Consider the following 25,784-nt stretch of genomic DNA (forward strand, 5'->3'; position numbering starts at 1 on the left):
ACACTTATGCACACAGCTTTGTGCTAGTTGAACAATAGAAAGAAGGGCAACATAACACACCACATTGGTTAAGAGCAAAGTTTTAGACATCAAGTTCTGGTTCTGCCGTATTCGGACTGTGTATATTTGGACAAGTTACTTATTATCCTTAAGACTCAAGATATGGGGAGCACCTGGGTGGCTCAGTGGGTTAAGCCTCCGCCTTCGGCTCAGGTCATGATCCCAGTGTCCTGGGATTGAGGCCCGCATCGGGCTCTCTGCTCAGTGGGGAGCCTGCTTCCTCCTCTCTCTCTGTCTGCCTCTCTGCCTACTTGTGATCTCTGTCTGTCAAATAAACAAATAAAATCTTAAAAAAAAAAAAAGACTCAAGATATGGAAACAATCTAAGTGTCCATCAACAGATGAATGGACTAAGAAACTGTTATGCATATTGAGTGTGTGTGTGTGTTCATATATATGTGTATATATACATATATACACATATATACATATATACACATATATATGTATGAAATTGTCCAGTCTTTCAAAAGAAAATGTAGACATTTACAACAACATGGATGAACCCAGAAGAAATTATGCTAACTGAAATAAGCCACACATAGAAAGAAAAAAACTGAATGATATCATTTATAAAAATGTTGAATGCACAGAAGCAAAGAGTAGAATGGTGGTTACCAGGGACGAGAGGTAGAAGAAATGAGAAGCTGTTGGTCAATGGTACAAACTTGCAGTTATATAAGATGAATAAATATAGAGACTTAATGTACAGCATGGTGACTATATTTAATAATGCTATAGAGAATACTCTAGAAATTTGCTAAGAGAATAGATTTTAGGTACTCTCATCACAGCAATAACAAAAAATTGTAACTATGTGGGTAGAAGATATGTTAATTAGCTTGAAGGTAGTAATCATTTCACTATATGTGTGTGTACCAAATAACCATGTTATATACTGTAAATATATATAATTTTTATTTAAAAATCAATTTAATAAATACATATAAGATTTAGACTCCCCATCCATAAAACACAGATTATACTAATATCTTCACAGGATTGTGTTGAGGATTAAAGTGCCAGCACATGTAAGTATTCAAGGAATATTTGCTATTATTATTACTGTTATGATTATTGATATGGCTGTTGTTATCCCTGTCCTCAACTTAATAGCTCAGTTGAAGAAAGGAAACAGCACATCCAAAAGCTCCAAATAACAATATAAGGGAATCGATCAGAGATAGCAACTAGGTTTCTGCCACTTGCCAATCCCAGGGCCTTTATTGCCAACCCCAGCGCCTCTACTGGCTGCCTCAGATTCTGTGTTGAGAAGAATTCTGATGTTCTTGCCAGCCTTGAAGGGAAGGAGCACCAAGATCTATTAGTGATATTTTCATGGAAAAGGGAGTTTGGATAGGAGGCTATCCTTGCCATTCTTAAAATGAATGATAAAATGTCATGGGTGGCAGGTTAGATAGAACAGTCACTTCTGGAGGAGGTAGGGTAGTGGACGTGGGGGATGGGTTTGATATGAATGGAAGGAGGTGAAGTAAGGCAGGAAGAGGTATGTGGTGCCTGAAGTTTTCTGAGAAAATGTGCTAAGGATAAAACACACATAAAACACACACAGCCATTCGGGGGACAGTAAGTAGAACAGCCTGTCTAAAGAAGTTCTGATGCTACAGATTAACTCTACAAATATGGTATCCAGAGATACTGAGTGAGTGACCCAACATCAAATAAGCAGGCCCATTGTTCCCATAAATTTCCCTCAGATGCACTGGGACATGCGCCTAGATTTGAAGTTCAGAAAATATGGACACCAGTAAGTCTCTCATACCATCGTGTCTCATGGAGCTATTCAAAGACTCCTTCCCTTTGCTCATGAGGACATCCTTTTGTGTTCAGTTCATGGTGGCTGTTCAAAACCCATCACTCTATGTGCACTTTACAAAGTTTTACAAATGTCTTCCATCACACACAGCTGGCATTGCAGCCCCAAGCATCTGAGATTCTCAACCAATAGACACAGATTAAAAAGTCATTGAAAATGAAAAATGAAGAATCAACTCACCAGAAACTGCACCTGCCATGTATACCAGGCGCTCTCTCTGTACTCAGAACTATGCTCCCCCTGGGGGCAGTGGCAGGAGGGCATGGATGATTAAAGAACTATCTATCAAAACCACAAATAAGAATGGGAAGTTTTCAAAAATTCCTGTTTGTAAAACCTCATAATTTGGCATAGAGAGACTTTTTTCATCCATTCTTTTTTATGGAGTGTGTCTACCACTAAGCAGGGACTTCTGTATTAGTTAGGGCTTATGTGGTTACAAGTGACAGAGAGACCTAACTCTAACTCATTTAAGCAAAGGACAGGGTTGTTATAAGGGATAATGTGTTGTCTGTGAAACCCAAAGACAGGAATGTGCCTGGGGCCTGGGAACAACTGAAAGCAGCAGCTCAAGAGCATCAGGATCTTTTATTCCTCTTGTCTCTGTGCTTCCATTCACTCTCTTCATTAGTTTAATTCTTAGTTCTAGCTAGTGATCAGCTTTCAAGTGATGAAAAACATGGGAGCCAATAGCTCCCTAACAGTACATTTAATAACTTGGGTCACTAGGGGGAAAAACCCCACCTATCTTAACATTCTTTCCAGTTCCAAGTTGAAAAATCCCAGGAAAGGAATCATTGAAACTGTTGCAGTCAGGTAAACTCCAGAGAGTCATGAAACAACATGGCAGATCCTGTGGGAACTGCAAAGATGGGGAAAAGGGTGAGGAAGCTTCTGGAAGAAGGGAGGTAGGTGAAATGCTGGGCAAACAAAACAAGAAATGCCTGTGACACCTCACCTTATTTATTTTTTCATGCCAACTCCACTTAGGTATTAATCAATTCCATTCATTTAATAAGCACCTGTTTACTCATTGACTGAGTGTCTGATACATGCTCGATACTGTGCTAGACTTGAGGGATGAAAAGATGACCATGATGCCTCTTAAGAGTGCTTGGCATTCAGAGGTACAAAGACACATAACATATACTTGGTTTAAGACCTCTAGGAACTTACTAAATAACCAGGGAGAGAAGACTGTGTATTTGGAGAATAACCAAATGTCAAGCTGTGTTCTATGGATGATGAGGCTAAAAGAAGGTAAGTGAGGTCGGTGAGGCCTGGAACATTCAAGGAAACAGCTTGGAGAGGGTGATACTTCGGCAGGGTCTGTAAAGGGTGAGGAAGTTTTTGTTTATGACCACATGTGTTTCAAGTGCAGGATTTTCACAACATCACACTAAGTGAGGCCGCCTGCTCATGGCTCTCGGCATCTGGAGGCCTTCTGGAATGCAGCCGTCAGCCAGTGGCCCTGTTCTTCTCTGAGACAGGACTACCACCCACGGCTCTTCTGATAGCCTTGTTTTTTATTGCCATGGCTCATTGGATCAAAGCCTCTGAGTTTGATGCAAGTTCAGAATAATTCAAGGATTAACTCATCTCTCTGTGCTTGGGGAGCTACACAAGCAACATCTGGTACAGCCTGCAGAGGGATTCTTCACCCAAGGAGTTTCAAATTTCAACATGTGAGCTATCCTGCTGAATAACATCATCGACGGGAAACAGCACTTAGAGACCTCATCTTGTAACCAGAGCTCTGTGTAACACCCCGCGGTCATGTTTTGCGCACAATTATAATAAATGGTGCAAATTGTAACAGGTTCTTTATCATCTTGTTTCTTGCCAAAAGGACTGAATTCCACATTGATGGAGTTGAAATTCCCTTGTGGGTTTCCTCTGGGACCATTTCATAGCCTATCTTAGTACCATTAATAACACCCTTCCTGTGCACAGACAAGACCATAGTCTCACATTTTAATGTTGTCATAGGGAATCTCTTGGTCATTCCTTTTGTCAAATCCCATCTGTCACCTTCCTGTCTTCTCAGGATCCCTGGAGAGTCCTTGGTAAATCCTGATTTACCTTACCTCTTGGGAAATCCTGATTTGGTAAATCCCTGGTTGTGCCCTCTGTATCTCATGGGTTAACCCCACAGCTCCTGGAGTTCTCTTCAATATTTCACCATGTTCTTAAAGGTGAAACACTATAATGACTAAGAGTTGGGTGTTATGTGCGAGGGATGTATTATTACGGAGGCACTATTATCATTACTCATGACTCACCAGAAAGAAAAAATGAGGCTCAGATTTCAAGTGAATTGCCCAAGTACAAGGTAGGAACCCGTATCTGTCTCATTTCAAAGACTGTTCTTTCTAAGAGATAAGTATAGGGACCCAAACTTATGGTGATGGGAGTCTCACACAGGAATCCCTACTTCTAAGTTGGGGAAGGAGACAGAAAGAAGAAAACACAAAGAGTATGGCTCGGAATTCAAAGGAGAATTTTGAAACATGGTGAATTGTGTCTAAAGCCAGAATGGGTTGGTGAATATCGAGACCACTGGCATGAGAAAGGTTATTGGCAAGTGTTTTCAAGAAAAACGTCAGTAGAGTAATGGACCTGGAAGAGGTTGGGTAGTGGGTGGAGGAAACAGGTTGCAAACAAAAGTAAAGAGCCAGTAGACAGATCATGGTAGAAAGGGAAGGGGCTGGTCGGTATCTACTAAACTTGAAACCCTGGGGGTGGAGCCCCGGAATTATTTTAACAAATGCTCTAGGTGATCCTGGTATACACTCGAGTTTCTGACCCACTGCTACTTCAGGGTTTCTCAGCCTTGGCTGCATATTGAACACCTTGAATAATGATGCTTCTGCCTCATTTCCAGACAATGGGGTTTGATAACACTCTCCAGGCAATTAGAAACCACTGCCACCATCAAAGAGAGAGGGAAGGAGTAATTCTAGCTGCGATGTAGAGTTCTGGCTATCCCTGGCATTGTACTAAGAATATGCTTCTCAAGGTTGAATGGGCATAAAGATAATCCAACAAGCTCCCAGTGCTTTACAGGCATTGCTCTAATGAACCCTCATGACAAGTCCATGAGGCAGGTATCATTAGTCCTATCTTATAAATGAAGACTTTGAGTTCCCAAGAAGTTACCTGAGTTGCCTGCAATGTCATGGCAAAAATAGGGCAAAGCTGGAACTTGAAAATTAAGTCTTCTTTGACTCAAAGTACTCACTTTTCAAAAATTGTGGTAAAACATACTGGACATAAAAATTGCCACTGTCTGGGGTGCCTGGGTGGCTCATTGGGTTAGGCCTCTGTCTTCGGCTCATGTCATGATCCCAGGGTCCTGGGATCGAGGCACGTGTCCGGCTCTCTGCTTGATGGGGAGCCTGCTTCCCTCTCTCTCTGCCGGCCTTTCTGCCTACTTGTGATCTCTTTCTTTCTCTCTGTCAAATAAATAAATAAAAATCCGTAAAAAATAAAAACGTTGCCACTTTCACCCTTTGTAAGTGTACAATTTAGTGGCATTAAGTATAGTCACAATGTTGTACCACTTATCACTATTATCCATTTCCAGAACTGTTTCATCATTTCAAACAGAAACTCTGTACCTGGGGGGCCTGGGTGGCTCAGCAGGTTAAGCCTCTGCCTTCAGCTCAGGACATGATCTCAGGGTCCTGGAATCGAGCCCCGCATTGGGCTCTCTGGTCAGCAGGGAGCCTGCTTCCCCCTCTCTCTGCCTGGCTCTCTGCCTACTTGTAATCTCTGTCTGTCTGTCAAATAAATAAAATCTTAAAAGAAAGAAAGAAACTCTGTACCCATTAAACAGTAACTCCCCATTGTCCTCTCTCTCCAGCTCCCTGCTAACCTCTATTCTGCTGTCTCAGTGACTCAAATAGTTTCTTCTAAATCACTAAGTTTCTAGACTGGCTCAAAGAAGAAATGGAGGTGCTGAAATTGATTTTTTTTTCCCCTTGAATAATGGTATCTCTGAGTTAGCTGAGGCTAACTGCAACCTATGTTCCCCAAATTCTGAACAACTTGTAATTCCCACTAAACAGCATATTCCCTCTTGTCTGTGTCACAGCACAGGAGAATCTCTCCACTGGGTGCCTTTTCCCACCTTGCCTTCATTTAGCAAACTGTCTCCTGCTCCAAGTCGCCCTCCAGGCATGACTGTTCCTGGGAATCTGACCCAGGTGTTTCCACGGGTCCCACAGACCAGGCTTTGCAAACTGGAGTGCATTCCAATCACTTTGGCATACTGTTAAAATGCAGATTTGGATTTAGTGGATTTGGGACAGGGCCCTAAGATTCTGCATTTCTGTCAAGCTTCTGGACGGTGCTTATGCTACTGGCCCCCAAACTGCACTTAGAATAATGAGATCAGAGAGTGCAGTACTTCACCATAGCATGTTTTACTGTAATATTCCCTTAGTTGTTTCACCATTCCACTGTACCTTGAGAACAGAAACCATTTTATTTATTGTTATATTCCAGAGGCTAGCACTGTGCCAACTCAGTGTAACTCTCAATAAATGTTGACAAATGAATAAATAAATGAGTTCACAGGCTGGAAAAATAAAAAGGAACCAGATCTATAAAGAGCTTCATAGACCATCTAAGGAATTTGAAATTTATCCTGAAGTTGGGGAATCACTGAAGGATTTTAAGAGAGTGATATATCAAATGTATATGTGCAATGTGTTTTAAATAATCAAGTCTGAAATCAAGGAAATCGTGAGCTACTGCACTTGTCCAAGCAAATGATTATGAAGGCCTGCACTTAAGTAGCCATGGTAGAAAGGAGAGAAGGAAGATGATTCAAGACCTGAGAAATGGGTTGACCACACATCCCATTTGCTTCAGACAGATCCGATTTATTCTAAGTAAAATTGCTAATAGTATCCCTTTTGTCTCCCAAAGTACCCTGGTTTGGGTGAACTGTCTGTTCACCCTGTACAGAGGAGATAAAGTTAATAAAACATGAAGTGGGGTAAGGAGCAGAGTGAGCAGCCCAGGGTATGGTTCGCACATTTCTGCCCTTAGTGACCGAGTGGATGTTACCACCATTTATCACACTGAGCAGTCCATAAGGAGAAGCAGTGGGAGAACTTTCTCCTTAAAATAAAAATAGTTAGGGGCGCCTGGGTGGCTCAGTGGGTTAAACCCCTGCCTTCGGCTCAGGTCATGATCTCGGGGTCCTGGGATCAAGCCCCGCATCAGGCTCTCTGCTCAGCAGGGAGCCTGCTTCCTCCTCTCTCTGCCTGCCTCTCTGCCAACTTGTGATCTCTGTCTGTCAAATAAATAAATAAAATCTTAAAAAAAAAATAAAAATGAAAATAGTTAAGTCATATAGTGAGTCACTGAAAAGTGTTAAATAAATTGCAGTAATAGCAGGACAAAAATTACAAAGAAGACACACAAATGGCTGAAATTTGGGGGATACTGATCAAAGGTATCACCAAATTGAGAACATCCTTCCTTTCTGAAGCTCTGAATTGTGAGTCTCAGAACAATTTAATAGAAAACCTGCACCAATCTTCCAATCAAACCTACTACAGAGGGGAAGTCAAAATGGTCAATGAGTTCTGGGTTTTGTTTCTCTCCATTTTCTTCCCTTTAAGTCATAGCTGTGTCTGCTCCCAATAGCCAATGGAGCTTTAGGATTTGTTGGATCACATTTGACCATGGTCATTTAGTCAAAACAATGATATACCACACAAAGACCTAACTGAGTGAGAAGAACACATTCCCTGGTTTGGCCTGAGCCAAAGGTCAGTGAACACGAAAACGTTCTACCTCATTTTATATGCCACATGACCCAACATCCTTACTAACCTCTATTCACACTTGCCAACACCTCAGCTTTTTTTTCCCCTTTCCCCCAACATGTCAACAACTAGTTAATTATTTAATAAACCTCAGAACATACCTTTGCTGCTCCTCTTGGCCAGAGAAGTCTGGAATTTTCCTAGTTTCTATTTCAAGGTGGCTCTTACTTGAGGGTTCCAAGTGCAGTCAAGCAGAAGAATAAATTCACCCACTAGAGACTTTTGAGGGAACTTTCAAACAAAACTGTGACTTTTCAAGTATTAAGAGGAAATGACAGACTGAACTAAGCTCAGTATTCATTTTAATACCTGTGTTAAAGGTTATGTTAGCAGCTGTCAAATGGCTGGCCCTTTCTAAATACATCACTCTTCGCCTTAAATCAGATATCTTGGGTGGTACCTGGAACTTGCTACTCTGGGCTGACCCTGAGCAAAAGGATTGTTCAAGGAGGTAAAATTTGTCTTCCAGGCATTCCTCTCAGAAGTGCTAATGTCAGCCTGATGGGCAAGAGACATGGAACCCAGGACCCCAAGTTCTGAGACTGTTACTGCTTCCTGCTACTGTTAGAGACTCATGGAACTCTATCCCATGCTGGAATATGACACCAAACCCAATGAATTCCCTCTGGTGTTTTCCCAGCCTGGGGGGCAGCCTCTGGACCTCATCCTGACTTCCCCTTTGGGGAGTAGAAAGCAGGTATTCCCAGAGAGAAGACAACCCTAAGTCTGCATTATTGCACCAACCAGAAGCAAAGGATGAGTTGAAAATCCTAAGAAAACACACCTCAGAGCCACCAGAACCTTAATCACACTGAAAGCCCCCCGCTTAAGCTCCACTATCCAAAGGAGTCCTTGGTCATACCTGTACTCTTCCTCAGGGATTGTGAACGCATGCAGAAGAGTTCGCTGCACCAATAACTAATTCTGTATTAGACAGTGGCTAACTGAACATAATTAAAAAAAAAAAAAAGGAAGAAGAGGAGTTCATTTCACACTCCCATGAAAAACTGGGGTGGCATACAAGTCCCCCTCTATCATGTTTCTACTTCTGATTCCCATGACCTCCCAAGTCTTAAAGGCAGAGTTCAACTAGGATCCACCCTTTCGAAGCAACACAGACATTTCACACATTCTTCTAAACCAACCAGTTTAGGGACTTGACTGCTTAGGGCATTGTATTATATGACTGGAAAAGCTGACACATTCATTCATAATCACATGATAATGGTTGACAATCACGTCGTCCTGATGGAAAAGGTTGACTGCAGGAGATACAGCCCTGGGGTGGGTCCTAAAACCGTCCCTTGCTACCTGGTGACAACCTGACTGTGATCATTTCCTCAGTGGTAAACTGGGGCTCACTGTGGTGAAATTCCCTTCTCTCGGTGCCTTCTATATGGTTAGGTGCTCAACCAGTGTTAACAGAATCTGAGTGATAATGCAAACAGATAGAGAAATGCCCTTGGTGGTTAAGCAAGAGTCCTAGTACCTGGTACTGAAAACAATTATGCTACCTCTCTGTAGGTAATTACAAGTAAGATTTTCTCTTTCAAAATGACAAATGGACATTTAGGACAGTGAAACCACATGACATTATACATTTGTTCAAATTCATTTAATACATACCATACCCCAAGAGTGAACCCTAATATAATCCATGGACTACGGGTGGTAATGATGTGTTAGTATGGGCCCATCAATTGCAATGAAAACCCCACTCTGGTTGGGGGCAGGGAGTGGGCGACACTATTTGTCGAGGGAAGCTCTATCCTAAACTGCTCCAGAAGGCAAAGTTTATAAATTTTTAAAATGCCATAAAATGGGACGCCTGAACTCAGTGGGTTAAAGCCTCTGCCTTCGGCTCAGGTCATGATCTCAGGGTCCTGGGATCGAGCCCTGCATCAGGCTCTCTGCTCAGTGGGGAGCCTGCTTCCCTTCCTCTCCCTCTGCCTACTTGTGATCTCTGTCTGTCAAATAAATAAATAAAAATCTTTAAAATGCCATAAAAAGTACACTTCAGCAAAATTAAAACCTTTTATTTCTAAATAAGTTTTTTAAGTTTCTCAAAGCAGGAGTTCCCTCTCACCCCCCACTGTGGCTCCTGCATTGCTGGTATCCCCCACTCACTGGGTCATTCCGTAGTGACCAAAAAGCTACAAGGTCAGGGAGGACCAAAGGATCTGTGACTTCCCCTTGGTGTTCTGTCATAGGTCAGTTGGCCGGAAAGGGGCAAGCGGATATTGAGATTGAGGATTGAAGTCTATAAAAGCAAAATGTTCCCAGAAGAAAGTGTAAGTGAAGTAGTAGCCCTTCTAAGAGACTCCAAAAAGAGAAAGCGGCTAGGAAAGGAATAAGATTAGAAGAGACAGTGACAAAAGTGCAAAACCACAATGAAAAACCCAAGTGAGATGGAGACAGTTTTGACCATTAAAAGAAGAGTAGGAGCCAGAAGGGAGAAGAGAGAAGACACCAGAGTTCTGCTGTACACAGAGAGGGGAGCAAAGAGCCCTCACCCTCTGCCCTCAGTGCTTAGATAAAAAGGGCAGGAAAAGGGGCATCTGGGTGGCTCAGTCGGTTGAGCATCTACCTTCAGCTCAGGTCATGATCCTCGATCCCATGTCCTGGGATCGAGTCCCGCCTCGGGCTCCCTGCTCAGTGGGGAGTCTGCTTCTACCTCTACCTTTCCCCCCCCTGCTCGTGATCTTTCTCTGTCACTCTCTCTTTCTCTCAAATAAATAAAATCTGTTTTAAAAGGTGGGGGACAAAGAAGGAGAATGTTTGTAGAACAGTGTCACAGTCAGCCTGCCTCTGTCCCACACCATCTACCAGAGAATGCACATCTGTGCCTATCGATGAATGAATGACTCACCAAGAAAAGGTGAAATTTTTAAAATTTTTTTAAAAAGATTTTATTTGTCAGAGAGAGGGAGAAAGAGAGAGAGAGAGAGCACAAGCAGGGGGAGCGGCAGGGAGAGGTTCTGCCAGCAAGGTTCTGAAGGCAAAATAACAGTATTTGTCAAATTTCAGATACGGTTCCTGTCCATGCCAGCCATTCCAGCTTATAGGAATTTCTCCCACCGATTTCCTTGCACGTGTGTGAAATGATATATACACAAGGTCATTCGTGTGCAATTGTAGCAGTTCGGAAACCACACAATTGTTCATCAGGTAGAGGACTTGTTAAATAAACAATGACAAAGTGCACAATGGAATATTATACAGATGTAACAGAACAAACAAAAAAATGAGGAAGCTCTCTATATATTGATAAGGAAGCATTTCCAAGACATGTTGCTTAGTCAAAAGAAGGCTCAAAGATGTCAGTATGGTATGTGACATTTGGGGGTAGAAGTTAAAAGGGAAAGATTTTCAAATGTGTTTCTGCTTGTATTTTTATAAAAAGTGGGTATATGCAAAAAGAGACGTGTATTGAGTAAATGTGGATAAAGGAAGAATATAAAGGCTTTTCACAGTTCCTTTTTATATTGTTTTGATTTTTGAATCCCATGAACACTATTACTGATTCAAAAATTTTAAAATAAGAACAGATGATTCCAAAAGTAAGGGCTGTGAGCTGGAGCAGCTGAATCCCTACTTATCTAGAAATTAGCTTTCCATCCCATTGTGGTGAGGCAGATTACAGCAGTTGCTGTATTTGTCCATCGGAGGAACTCTTGGGGGGGTCCTATCAGTGAGGGTTCTGATGCATATGCATCAGAAATCCTCATCAAGTTTATGGAAGCTAAAAAGACACACCGTCAACTCAACGTAACTGAGGAGTCCAGACGTGGAGTCGGCTTTGGGAACAGTGGGGCATAGAGCACTGCTCTTTGCTGAGGGCCTGCTGAAGCTGGGGCTTACTAGGCATCTCATGGCACCCCGGCTCAAACCACAAAACAGATTGTTGGTACTCGGTTAGCATTTTCTAAGCATCGGTTTTGGAAGTTGCAGCCCCTCCCCATAGGAGTCTGACATCCTGCTGCCCTTCATTTTAGAAGATGAGTCTCCTGGGGGTGACCAAGGAGAGTCAAGAAGCTTCTCCTCCAGGGCTTAAGGCTGTGGTTGCTCTCTTATGCAACAGACAGGACGCAAACGCATGACATTCTGGCCTCGAGAATGCCAGGCATTCAGAGCCAGACCAAGAATATGTGTGTGGGGAGACGGCCGGGCTTCCTGGCCTGCCAGAATCAGGGAGTGGGAGAGAATGGGAGACCACTTATCTCCCTCCCACTCCTCCTTCCTCATTCCAGCGCCCGAACACCAGACCAATGTGTCTCCTACTGAGTAAAAAAAATGGGAACATGGGACGATGCCACATGCAAGGGATGTTAGGAAACCCAAACACAGCACAACACTGATGTGCTTAATTTGGTTTATGAAATGCAATTTCTGTGGAATTCTCTGTTAGTGAAGAAAAGAAAAAGAAAAAAAGAGAAGGAAAGAGAGAGAGAAAAGAAAGGAAAAAAGAAAAGAAAAACAAAAAGGGAAGGAAGGACGAAAGGGAGGAAGGGGGGTAGGAAGGAAGGAAGAAGAAACCCACTTGATTCGCAATATGGAGAGCACGAGTCCCCGCCCGGACTCCGTTGCCAGGCGGCAGCAGAACCCCTGGCACGTCCCTGAGCTGTTCTCTCCGTTTCCTCATCTAAAACGCGTGATGGGTAACTGCCCGGCCAACCACACGGGGGGGTACATAAACACACAAGCTGGGAAAAGCGTAACTTCGAAGGTAACTGAAGGCATGTTTATTACCCAAATGGTTTACATTTACTTCTTTTAACCTGAAAAGGTTGTCAGCAGGTATCCTTTGATTTACCCTGAAGCAAGTTAACTTGCCTTCCCTGGAGGGCGGGCAAGGGGTGGGGGTTGGTTATCTCCTGTCCTATGTCTGTCCCAGATCCATTTCCCATTCTTTTCTTCTGAGAAACAACTTCACCCACCACCAGCCCAGCATTTCAGACACCGCTGGCCCCTCCCTGGTCCAGAGGGGGACACGTGCCACCGGGCTGACAGAGCATCAGACCTCCCTGAGCATGGGCATGTGACCCAAGCCAGCCAATCAGAGACAATGAGCTTCAACTCACGGGCTTTTGTGCGAACTCTGCAGAGGTCCCCTCTCTCCACTGGACAGGTTGTCGCCCTCGGGCTTCTAGAAGCCATCTTTCGCCCATCTGGGGGAAACCTGCCTGTGAATGATGCCAACAGAGAGAGAAAGTAGAGCTAGGAGAAGGAGAGAATAAGTGAAGTTCTGGTACCACTTTTGGATCCAGTCATCCCTGAAGCCAGCTCCACCCCTGGACTTGAGTCAATAGATGCCCCTTTCTTCTTTGACACTTTAGGTTGGATTTCTGGTGCCTTCACCTCTAAGGGTCTAGACTGATGCAAACTTCTGACCCTAATGTTTGAGTCTCTACACAAACATGAATCACTGCACCCACATGCAAAACTACAAGAATGAAGAAAACAAGATTTACACTCTATCTTGATGGGGTCCAAGTGGAGCTAGAATTGTTTCCTGGATATATAGACTTCATGGTAGTACCTAGTCGACATGTTGTAATTGAACTGAGACACAAATTACTAAAATAAAGAAATACTTCATTTTATTTTACTCTGTCAGCCATGAGGTCCAAGCAAATGCAAGCTCATGGAAATTAGAAATAATACCAAAATATGGATAAGACCAGCTTTAGAGGTTTCATGGAATCAGCAGAATGTGATTGTCTGCAGCGATTTTTGGCGCTCTCAGTTTGCCAAGCCACGTGTACCATTTTGTCTAGCCCATCCAAGAATTTCGGTGGTAACTGTCCAGGTTGAGGAGAGTTGTCACAGAGTGGTGAAGCCCAAACAACTGAAATGTTCACAGTACACAACGCAAAGCAAGTCAGCATTACTGGGTGATACAGACTATTCATTTATCACTTAACTAGTAAACCCTGTACCAGTGTAAATCTCATTTTACAGCACTACAAATATCCCTTGTCATGCCTTCCTTTGTTCACAGACTCGTTCCTTCATTCAATGATATTGATTAAGCCCCTAGTAGGGATGGACCAGGAGGTGCCCTGGTAAATGCTGGGATTACAAAGTTAAAGATTAATGCCCACACTCTGTCCTCAAGGAGCTCTGAATCTATCTCACAGAGAGATAAGGAAATGAAGAATGACAATGCATCATGAGAAGCACAGACAGTTAGGGAAAGTCTGTTCGAACTGAGTCCCAAGCGTGGATCCATTCTCCTTCAGGTTCCTTAGCACAGCTAAGTGACACTTCTCCCCCATCTTCAGAATAAGGAATGCTTGACATTGTTTCAATCAGTTCTTCATTTCTGGTGTTACCATGGGGGAGCCACAGCATTACAAGTTGCAACAAACTCAGACATGGTTATGGGGTTCTCACCGCTGAACACACAGGGGACACAGTTGGTCATTGCAGAGCTGGCTGACTGCTTCATTCACTCGAGACCGTTCCTGAGGAGCCACGATGTGCTCACCACTCTCAGAGTCCCTCCCAGCCCGTCTAGGTGGGCTGCTCTGCCCTTGGCATTCATCCTCAAGGTCTGGACCTACTTGGACGGATGCAGATTTGTGGTCTGGAGGGTCTTCAAAGGAAGGCCTTCTCTTTGGCTTTCAAATCTAAGCCTTAAAGGTCAAGGCCCACTTCTTGCTCTGGAACCATTAGCTTTTCCCTTGTCATGTGTGCTTTGGGTGAGAAGGTGGAGTCTGTAGGTCTTGCTTAACAAAGGACTGACTCCTCTCTCGTACAGTGTGCAAACATCCAGTCACCCACATTGAAAGAAGGAGCAAACAGCCTGCACCCTGCACCCTCTCTTCTCCTCAATCTCAGACCTGTGTTCTCTTCCACAGGCTTAGTGGCAAGAAATGAACTTGAGACGTGAGTTTCAGCTCCCGAGTCAGACTGCACGTATAGCATTTTATGCCGGTAACAATAAAGGGTGGTTTTACAAATGGTCTTTTTAATGCTTTTCACAGATCGGCTTTTGTGGAGGTTTAGTATTAACCAAAGTTCTCCTTCGCATAATCCAACCTTCCATAAATGGTCCCTGAGATACTTCCCCTCCTTGCTTACCCAGCAAAGACAACAATCTGGAATCCAGTGAGGTTTTCCTTGTCAGGGGCTCACCTCCATTTTACTGTTGTTCGAAGGCTTTTCTAATCTGTCTTGATGAATTCATCCCACCTGGAAATGGGCCCACTATGGAATGCCAGTTAGGTTAGCAGCAAGGGTAAAGGCTTTGGCACTGTGAGCAAGGAGGCCCATGGAGAATGGAATTTGAAAACTGAGGTTTCCTGTGTTCACTTAGAGTTAATGTGCATAGAGAGAGTAAGGCCATTTGATAGAAGCACTTTGCTTAGTTCTCTTAAAAATCAGAGTATCCTTGTTAGTGTTCATTTGTTAACTAAATCTTTATGATCATTATCAATCAAACTTGATAAATGCTATCATGATATAAAATTAGACCGTTCATTCTCTACAAATAAAATTTAAAAATGAATATGCCCTGATTTTACTTGTTAGTGAATTCCTCATTTAGTGTATTCCCACAAATCACTTACACACAAAGAAAACACAAAACAGAATCTGTGCAAAAATAGAGTTCTCCATTTTCTGTAACACCTTCTCTTTTCTGTAATGAATTTGTTCATGTAAAAAAAGTGTCTACTTGGAAAATTATAAAAACATTGCTACAATGTCATAAGTGCTCTACATTCTCTAGGAAAACATACCTTTGGAAATAGTACAACTATTGGGAATTCTTAAAGAAATTCAAGTCGTGGACGTGCCGCAGATACATTCCACTCAGGGCAACATGGAAACCCTGTCTGTCCTTCCTACCACTTCCAGAAATTGTCTGCGACTCTCACTGAGTGAGGTATCATTCTTCTTTCTTCAAACATCATCATTGATTTCTGTGGATATCCTTAGGGTGACACTCTATTAAAAACAGAAGAAAAAGATTTCAAAGAAGGTTTTATATGCAAACAATGAATCTTGGAATACCACATCAAAAACTAATGATGTACTATATGGTGACTAACATAACACAATTTTTAGAAAAAGAAGAAGAAGGTAAACCGGTGCCAGCAACAGAGGCCCCCCACGCTTCAGATGTGCCCTCACTATGGTTTCGGCAGAGTTTGAACTGGGTCTGAGAATTTTCTTGGTTTTCTATATACTTTTTGCTAAAAATTCATTTGTTTCAGAACGTATGATCTTCTTTGTTGTCAAACCTGATAAGGTCCCACATCCTCTCTGCCTTGGAAACATTTTTCAACAACAAACTTTGTTTGTTTTCAAAAATAAACTTTGTTTATTCAAAGGATGTATTTCCTATTATTTGAACTAGTAAATGAGGCCACCTCAGAAAGCTAATAACCAGGATATATGAACATCCATCCAAGGGACAGAGAACATAGGAAAAGTTCATTGTTTGGGAGAGCAGTTAGAGATGCTTTTCTTAGGGAATAAACTAATGTTCTATGGCATGCTCTTAACCCTAATTGTCAGCACTTTATAACATATGAACTGATAAATACCTACCTGGAAATCGTGGATGAATGTTAGGAAGTAGAAAATGAAACCAAAGGCCACTGTCCATTCGCAGATTGCACTCACTACGTGATATATGTAGTCCTAAAAGCAACAATAAAGAAACAGAATTTAGCCAAAATACACTGTATTCCCTGTAATGGGTGTACTGAAACAAGCTGGTCAGAACAGAGAGGAACGTTGTTGGGTGAGCATAAATCAACCCCTTGAGAAAACACAGTGAGGGACGCCAGGTGGCGGAACATCAGGGCACCTGCCCACTGGGAACATGACGCAATTATCCAAAACGTTCTTGAGGCTCTCTTACACTCTGGTTTTAAGACTTAGTCTATACACTTCAAAAAGGCAGAATAAGGGCCACAAAAAGGCTGATATGGGGAGGCAAATTTGGACTCAAGAGAAGAAAAAAATTTCTATTCAAGGTGTGACTTGCTCTCCCACTGCTAGGAATCCCAAAGTTGAAATGCATTCTTAAAAAACATCAAGTCAAAAAACAAAACAATTGGGACGCCTGGGTGGCTCAGTTGGTTAAGCAGCTGCCTTCGGCTCAGGTCATGATCCCAGCGTCCTGGGATCGAGTCCCACATCGGGCTACTTGCTCCGCAGGGAGCCTGCTTCTCCCTCTGACTCTGCCTTCCACTCTGTCTGCCTGTGCTCGCTCTCACTCTCTCTCTTCTTACAAATAAATAAATAAAATATTTAAAACAAAACAAAACAAAAAACAAAACAACAACAACAAAACATCAAGTCAGCTTCCGGACCTTATTAAAATGAGCACTCGCACCCAGAGAAGAGTGGCTGTCACCACTGGCTGTTGTGTTTCTCTGTTACTACAGAAAATGTCTTACCAGAACACTGTTCTGCTTACAGCCACAGAGCAGAGGCTAAGGAGACATCGACATGGTATCTGTCTTATTGGGGGCAAAGATGAGAGAATGCAGAGCAAGAGTGGAGGGCTTTAATTGTAGGTTCCTCCTAGGGAGGCCAGAGAATTAATAAAAATAAATGGACTGCCAGTCGCAGAAGAAGAGGAAGATTGGCAAACCCAGTCATCAGTTCAGTTTCATTTTTACCAAATGGGAAAATATGACCCTGGTGTTGCTTTGAGACATTAAAAAAAAAAGTCTGTGCGTGGGTGTGTGTGTGTGTGTGTGTGTGTGTGTGTGTGTGGTATGAACTCTCCTGATTTTTAAAGGCGGTAAATTACTTCAAAAGCATTTTTAAACACCATCCAAAGGTCGCCTGGGTGGCTCCGTCGGTTAAGTGTTCAACTCTTTTTTTAAAATTTATTTTTTATTTTCAGCATAACAGTATTCATTATTTTTGCACCACACCCAGTGCTCCATGCAATCCGTGCCCTCTATAATACCCACCAACCCACCACCTGGTACCACGACCTCCCACCCCCCGCCCCTTCAAAACCCTCAGATTGTTCAACTCTTGATCTCAGCTCAGGTCTTGATCTCGGGGTTGAGAGTCCAAGCCCCAGTTGGGGAGTTCCACGTGTGGAACATACTCAACTACAATAAAATAAAACTGAGACAAACTGCATGTCTGCATTCTGACTTGAGTCCACCTGCCAGATTAGGCCTGTGGACTGTCATCAGTTCCCTGATTTAGAACAGTGACCTGTTTTTTTCCTACTTCACTTTTTGCTCTGCTATAGGTTACATGCATGAATATGCAAATATGCTGGGTTGCAGGTTGGTTCCATGGTGACAAGTGCTTTCTCTGATCCAGTTTTCTTCCATGATCATTTCATTGTGGTGCCTCAAACTCTCACAGACACTGCTCCTCACTCTCCTCCTGCGTGTCCGTATCCATCCTGGCCCTCATCCAATGCACACTGGGGAGGAACCCCACCAGCCTACGCTGGGGGTAGAGAACCGAGGCCCCTCCCTGCTTTTGGTGACCTTACCAGGAGATCCACCTCATCCTTTATCGCCCTCGGACAGTGAAGATGGCTTATAAAAATGGAAACAGAATTGGGAGAGGATTTCTTTAGCATATTTAATGAAAACACACTGAACTTGGAGTGCAGACTCTTCTGCTACAATTGTGGCAACGCCACAAGTTGCTATGTGAAATGAGACAATGATATTAAAATTCTCACCAACACTACCAAGTAAGTTAATGCACAGGAATGTGCCACACAAGCTCCCAAGCACGCCACAGAAGTCTGGGGCAGTACCTAAGCCGTTGTTCCATTCAGTGAATTAATGTAAAGGGTTTTGTGTGCATTCGCTGATACTGAGAACAGAAAATAATACAAGAGCAGCATGGTGATTTATGGAGTGAGCAGAAAATGAGGTACTTTTCACATTTTTAAGGTAGAAAATGAAATGAAAAACATTTTTTAATTGGCTGGGGCATATACTTCAAGGAAGCCTTTCCATCCCCTGGTTGGTTTGATTTGTGGTAGAAGGTCTCCCTCCAGTGGCTGAACTTGTAAAGTACACCCAAAGCCGCCCTGCTGTGAAGTCTTGCTTTCAGAAAGGACTTTTTTTTTTTTTTTTTTAGTGTTCCAAAATTCATTGTTTATGCACCACACCCAATGCTCCATGCAATATGTGACCTCCTTAATACCCACCACCAGGCTCACCCAAACCCCCATCCCCGTCCCCTCCAAAACCCTCAGTTTGTTTCTGAGTCCACAGTCTCTCATGGTTTGTCTCCCCCTCTGATTTTTAAAAAACTTCTGCCTGGATCATTCTCGCACTCACCATCTTCAGTCTCTTCAGAATCTGTCTGTCTGTCTCTCTCTTAGAGATTTTATTGTTTTACTTGAAACAGAGAGACAGAGCACGAGCATGAGCAGGGGCCAGGAGGCAGAGAGAGAATCAAACTCCCCGCTGAGCAGGGAGCCCAATGCAGGGCTGGATCCCAGGACCCTGAGATCATGACCTGAGCTGAAGACAGGCGCTCTACCAACTGATCCCCCAGGCGCCCCCTCTCTGTAGTCTTCCACAGGCTTCCATCACTTGCCAGAATCCTGCTGTGAAAAATCCCCTGATCCCACTGGCCCTCTAGCCACCATGTTGTGTCTCCTCCTCCTCTCACCCCCAAACAGTCACTGAGAGCTGCATGAACGAACCACCCCCTCACCATTTCTTTACCCTCCTGCAGTTGTCTTCTAAAGCCAACACTTTACTGAAACCGCTTTCTGAAAAACATCAGGTCATACCGTGGCCCCTTGAAAAACCAACTGGTTTTCTCCCACAAGCTCTCCTCTCCTGGGCAACATTCCTTTCCCATATGGCATTTGGAAGTGCCACCACTGGGCATACCCCATGGCATGAGTCCACCTCATTTCCAAACATTCAGCTTCAGGAGTTCTGACGTGAGGGCTGAAATTACCAGTCACTTTACCCTGTGCCCTGAAGGTTCCCAGTGCCCCCACTAGTCTAGTTCCACAAGCAACTGGGCCATTCTCCTTCATGTTTCACTACAGCCTTGGAGTCAACAATTCTAAAACCAAACCCACCCCCCTTCCCTGCATGGAATCATTTATTCCTGTTTGGGACCCTGCTTCTATCTGCTCTTGGGGACAGATTCTCGGCTTCCCCCAAGATAACATTTGGAAGTCCTCTTTGATTCATGTCCTTCCATTCTCTTCTCGGTCACTTGCCGGCACCCATTAAATATTTCCCCTTCTTACTTCCACCGTAGGCTAATCTTTTTTTTTTTTACTCATTCTTCTTAAAGTTTTCTATTTTAATTTCTGTATAGTTAACATAGAGTGTAATATTAGTTTATGTATAGTTAACATACAGTGTGTATGTATGTATGTATAACTGTATGTATAGTTTACAGTGTAATGTTAGTTTCAGGTGTACAATACAGTGATTCAACACCTGCATACATCGCCCTCATCACAGCAGGTGCACGCCTTCATCCCCTTTACCTGTTTCACCCACCCCCTCTCTCACCGCCCCCTCTGGAAACCATCAGTTTGTTCTCTATAAAATTACAAGTCTATTTCTTGGTTTGTCTCTCTCTCTCTCTCTCTCTCTCACTTTTTCCTTTGTCCATTTGTTTTGTTTCTTAAATTCCATATATATATGGAATTTATATATATATATATATGAAATCATACATTTTTTGTCTTTCTCTGACTTATTTGCTTAGCATTATACTCACTAGCTCCAACCATGTTGTTGCAAATGGCAAGATTTCATTCATTTTATGGCTAAATAATATACCAAAAACTTTGCACAAACTCCCTGCCCACGAAGATAGACCTGACCACGTTTATTCTCCGGTTCATTCTAAAACAAAGTGCCCTCTGTGCTGGAGCGGGTCTCATCCTTTCTGCTTAACACTCACTGCTTCCTCGGACCTCCGTACACCTTAATTCATATCGGCCCCTTCTATTAAATGTCTGACCTCTTTTGATGAGGAAATTCAATTAGGAACTCAAAATTTTGAAAATAATTTTGAGAATAATCCCCAGGAACCAGGTTCAACAATCATATTGAAGATGAGTTAAATTTTACCTTTTCTTTTGGATTCCACTCCAGCTTTGTTATAGAAATTAGTGAAGCACAGGCAATCACTAAAAAAGGGCAATTGTTAAGGAAGGTCCAAAAAACAAAAGCAAAAACAAAAACCCAGGTCTTTTAATGTTAAGACTGTTCTTCTAATCATCATCACAGTGTTAAAATGTTAATACCAACATTTCTGCAATCAGACCAGTTACATCGGCTTTTCATAATCTCAAACCTTAAGTTTGATTGTGACAGCATTTAAATTATAATATGGGCATACAGTCATTCCTTAGCAATATCTTTTCAGCTATGTATAGCCAAATTTTCATCTGTGGCTACATTTTGCTCCACGGTGCTTGTTAAATTTGGTCCAAATGACAGATGGGGGGGTGCCTGGGTGGCTCAGCTGCTAAGTGTCTGCCTTTGGATAGGGTCATGATCCCAGGTTCCTGGGATCAAGCCCTGCATGGCTCCCTGCTTGCCAGGAAGCCTGCTTCTCCCTCTCCCACTCCCCCTGTTTGTGTTCCCTTTCTTGCTGTGTCTCTCTCTCTCGAATAAATAAATAAAATCTTAATTTAAAAAAGAACAAAAACAAAAAACAAAATGACAGATGGGTACTTTTTGAGGACTTTTCTCCTAAAATACTCTTTTCCCTAAACAAAAGTTTTTTGGGGAAAAAAAATACTCTTGCCCTAAGAATCCTATCTTCAAGGCATCAGCTTTAAGGAAAAATTAACATTTCAAAGTACCAAAGCATCGCAAACTACCAACGTTCTTCTACAAAAACAAGATACAGATTCAAACTACTGTCTTTAAGAAACAGACTTATTCGGGGCGCCTGGGTGGCTCAGTGGGTTAAAGCCTCTGCCTTCGGCTCAGGTCATGATCCCAGGGTCCTGAGATCGAGCCCCGCATCGGGCTCTCTGCTCCGCGGAGAGCCTGCTTCCTCCTCTCTCTCTCTGCCTGCCTCTCTGCCTATTTGTGATCTGTCTGTCAAATAAATAAAATAAAATCTTTAAAAAAAAAAAAAAAAAAGAAACAGACTTATTCCATCCAGTCATTGAGTATAAGCCAGGGTCCTTCCTTCCCAGCCCAGAGTTTACACATCAAAGAGCTACACCCTACCTCTGACCTTAGGGGGTACCCAGAGAGGCCAAACAGTGCCAGGGACTGAGGCTAAAGCCTCCGTGTGCTGTCTGCACAGACATTCTGATGGAGCTTAAAAGGCAAAAGAGAAAGCTAGAGATGAGATGCTTTTAAAATGCTTTTGCAAACAGTTGCGAATTCAAAGCTTTGAGTCAGTGTCAAGTTCAGAACTTCCTCTAAATTCAGAGTCAGCACCTCTTCTCCCTGCCCCCAATATTTTGCAATTCTTAACACTTAACACTTCTCAGTTTCTCAAAAGAAAAGACTCTTTGGTCGTGTCATTACCATATTTCTGTTTCTAATAGTTTAAAATCCTCTTAATTCTTTGTTCTTGAGTCCTGTCTTCTGCACATCAGGTACCTTGCTGAGGGGAGGGCATGACTATGACTCAGAGGGAAAATTGTGACTTCAGAGTGGAATGGGCTTTGAGGGAGGCTTCACTGAGTTGAGCCTAATGTAAGCTGAGGTTTGAGGAGCTCTCTAGAGCAGTGTCCCCCCAGAAATTAATGCCAGCCATGTGAGTGATGTAAAATATTCTACTATAGGCAGACAGCTTCTCCTCTGCTGCCCTACCTGCTTCTCCCTTGGGGTGTATTCAATAAAGTTCTTAAAAAAAAAAAAAAATTCTACTATAGTGGTTACACTAAAGAAAATCTAAAAAGAACCAAATGAGGGGTTCCAGGCTGGCACAGTCAGTAGAACATGTGACTTGATCTCAGAGCTGTCAGTTTAGGCCACATGTTGGGTGTAGAGATTACTTAAAATCTTGGGGCGCCTGGGTGGCTCAGTGGGTTAAAGCCTCTGCCTTCGGCTCAGGTCATGATCTCAGGGTCCTGGGATTGAGTCCCACATTGGGCTCTCTGCTCGGCGGGGAGCCTGCTTCCCCACTCCCCCTCCCCCAACTTGTGATCTCTGTCAAATAAATAAATTTTTTTTAAAATCTATTTTTTTTTTTAGATTTTCACTTATTATTTATTTGACAGAGAGAAATCTAAAGTAGACAGGCAGGCAGAGAGAGAGAGGTGGAAGCAGGCTCCCCGCTGAGCAGGGAGCCCCATGCAGGGCTCCATCCCAGGACCTGAGCCAAAGGCAGAGGCTTTAACCCACTGAGCCACCCAGGTGTCCCTAAAAAAAAAAAAAAAATCTTAAAAAAAAAATAAAATCTTGAGGCACCTGGGTGGTTCAGTTGGTTAACGGGCTGCCTTCAACTCAGGCTATGATCTCAGGGTCCTGGGATCCAGCCCCGCATTAGGCTCCTTGCTCAGCAGGAAACCTGCTTCTCCCCTGCCTGCCCATTCCCCCTGCTTGTGCTTGCTCTCTGTCTCTCTCACTCAGGCTGTCAAATAAATAAATAAAATCTTTAAATAAATAAATAAATAAAATAAAATCTTAGAAATGAATAAATAGAGCCAAATGAAATTAATTTTAATAATATATCTCATCTAAGAGACTCTTAATCTCAAGAAACAAACTTGAGGGTTGCTGGGGTTGGGGGCGTAGGGAGAGGGTGGCTGAGTTATGGACATTAGGGAGGGGATGTGCTATGGTGAGTGCTGTGAAGTGTGTAAGACTGATGATTCACACACCTGTACCCCTTGGGCAAATAATACATTATGGGTTAATAAAGAAAGGAAGGAAGGAAGGAATAAAAGAAAGAATATACCTTATCTAACCCAATATATCAAAAATATTATCATGTCAACATGTACTAATATAAAGAACTAGTAATGAGATAGTCTACGTTCTCCTTTTCTTATTACATCTTCGAAATCGGTGTGGTTTTTACACTTAACTGCCCATCTCCATGTGGATCAGCCACATTTCAGGTGTTCGGTAGCCTCATGTGCCTGGCGGCTACTGTATCCAGGTAGAAGAGAATAGGCCAAGGCAGAGAACAGGAAATGGTCAAGTCCAGGGGAGAACATGTTAGAATAAGGTCAGAAAAAGAGGCTGTCTCATAGGGTGCCTGGGTGGCTCAGGCGGTTCAGCTGGGTTTCAGCTCAGGTCATGAACTCAGGGTCATGAGATCAAGTCCCCCATAGGGCTCCAAGCACAGCGAGGAGTCCGCTTTAGATTATCTCTCTCTCTCTAAAATAAGTAAATCAATAAAATCTTTTAAAAAAATACTCAATAGGCAGGCTCAGACTATGGGTCTCAACCAAAGGAACCTGGGCTTTATGCTGAGAGTGATTTTGTGAAGGCTTGTAAAAGCTTCGGAAGCCAGGTGCAAGATGGACAGGCTCACAGGGAAGGCTTAGAAGCAAGATCCTAACCTCATCTGCGCTTTAGTTCCTTCATGAGTCAAGCGACAATGTTTCATAGAACTACGGCAGTAAGAAGAGACAAAGGCATTTTAAAGATATTAAGAAATCTTTGTAAAGAGACATAAATACCACCCTAATGCTTAGGATAAAAGAGCTTTTCATGTGGATAAATTTGTTTGAGTTAATTAATTTATTTTTTTAAGATGTATTTATTTATTTATTTGACAGGAAAAACAGCAAGAAAGGGAGCACAGGAGAAGGAGTGGGAGAGGGAGAGGTAGGCCTCCTGCTGAGCAGGGAGCCTGATGTGGGGTTGGATCCCAAAATTCTGGGACCATGACCTGAGTCCAAGGGGCCCCTTGAGTTAATTTAATACAGGGACATGACCTAGTTCTGTTTGGGGAAGCTATCCCTTGGTGGGGCTCCTAAGAACCGCCTAGAAATGGGAACTATTTCTATGTTAAACTCTTGAGGCCTAAAATGCTTATTCTCACTAAAAATTCTCTCTGATTTTAACATCTAGAGATGTGCCTCTCAAGTTAGAAGCAAGAAAAAGGTTTCCTACACCAAGAAACTGGCTTTAACACTTCAAACAATTGCAAGCTAAAAGTTTTAAGTAGATATATTTGGAGAGAAACATGAATGTCTTCAAACCATAAAGAAGGAAATTGCAAATGAACTATATTTGCAAGAAGCGCATATTTGTTTAAATTTCTCAACAGTAGGATTTGCTTCCTCTGCGCTTAGAAATTTTCTAACTAAAAATTTCCTTCCTTAAGACAAAAAAAAAAAAAAACAAACAAACCCACAACCATTCTTAGACTTCATATTTTGTATAGCTTGTTTTAAAAGAGAAACACAAAACTTACTATTTAGAAGCACATGGTACATTTTCACTCAAGCTTGCCCACTTCATACCACAACCCAATCCAGACTAACAAAGTTGCTGCTAATAAAATGGTTGCTATTTTCCTATAGTCTGACAGAATCACCATCTTTCGATGGCTCTGCAGTTTTTCTCTGATAGGACTGCAGATGGTATTGCAAAAGATGGGGAATTTTCCACATCTTGAAGACACAGCTTTTTTTTTTTTCTGTTAAATACCTCTAGAAAGAAAGAAAGATCAAGCTTTCATTTCCTTCAAACAAAAACGCCCTAGTCAAAAAATTGATATTTTATTTTCACATTGTTGAATTAGAAGATGGAGTGAGATTTCATTTTGAAACTGGAATCAGTGACAACAAGCCTCAATGTATTTCAAATGACTTAGAAATAAATGATAAGAGTTTTTTAAAACCTCTTAACACAGACGAGTAAATTGAACTACCTAATGAATCGCCAGCGTACAGATGAGGGCAGCGTACCGGGCTCTTGGGACTTCACAGGGCAGTTACTTTAAGTACAATATCAATATTTGGTGTCTTTGACCAAGCACTACAAAGAAAAATAAATATTTCCACATGGCTTATGAAACTTTCCCTGTTGGAAAGAAAGTAAACAGACTGAAGTGTTGCCGTAAGTTTCCATGCTTCTTGCACACACTTTTCCCCCAAAGATTGTTTTGATCTAACCAGACAA

The 25,784-nt window shown here is 42.5% G+C and overlaps 1 protein-coding gene across 3 annotated transcripts in view; it reads right to left on the bottom strand.

Annotated features, from left to right (window-relative positions):
- Positions 1 to 10,621: 10,621 nt before the first annotated feature.
- DRAM1 (DNA damage regulated autophagy modulator 1) overlaps positions 10,622 to 25,784 on the bottom strand; it is a 40,133-nt gene continuing 24,970 nt past the window's right edge. Inside the window, exons 5-8 of one of the 3 annotated variants that reach the window (XR_014313877.1) lie at positions 20,805 to 20,863; positions 16,300 to 16,392; positions 15,486 to 15,693; positions 10,622 to 12,923 (exon numbers count right to left, since the gene is read on the bottom strand). Coding sequence is in view for 1 of the 3 variants with exons in the window: in XM_082739129.1 (XP_082595255.1) it covers positions 15,649 to 15,693; positions 16,300 to 16,392; positions 20,805 to 20,863 (197 nt within the window). In the remaining 2 variants the exon portion in view is untranslated. Of the gene's footprint in view, positions 12,958 to 13,318; positions 15,694 to 16,299; positions 16,393 to 20,804; positions 20,864 to 25,784 lie in introns of those variants that run through there. The other 2 variants (XR_014313878.1, XM_082739129.1) reach the window with 2 other exon arrangements.

Source organism: Mustela nivalis (assembly GCF_964662115.1).
Source record: "Mustela nivalis genome assembly, chromosome: 7".
In the NCBI taxonomy this organism is placed as follows: domain Eukaryota; kingdom Metazoa; phylum Chordata; class Mammalia; order Carnivora; family Mustelidae; genus Mustela; species Mustela nivalis.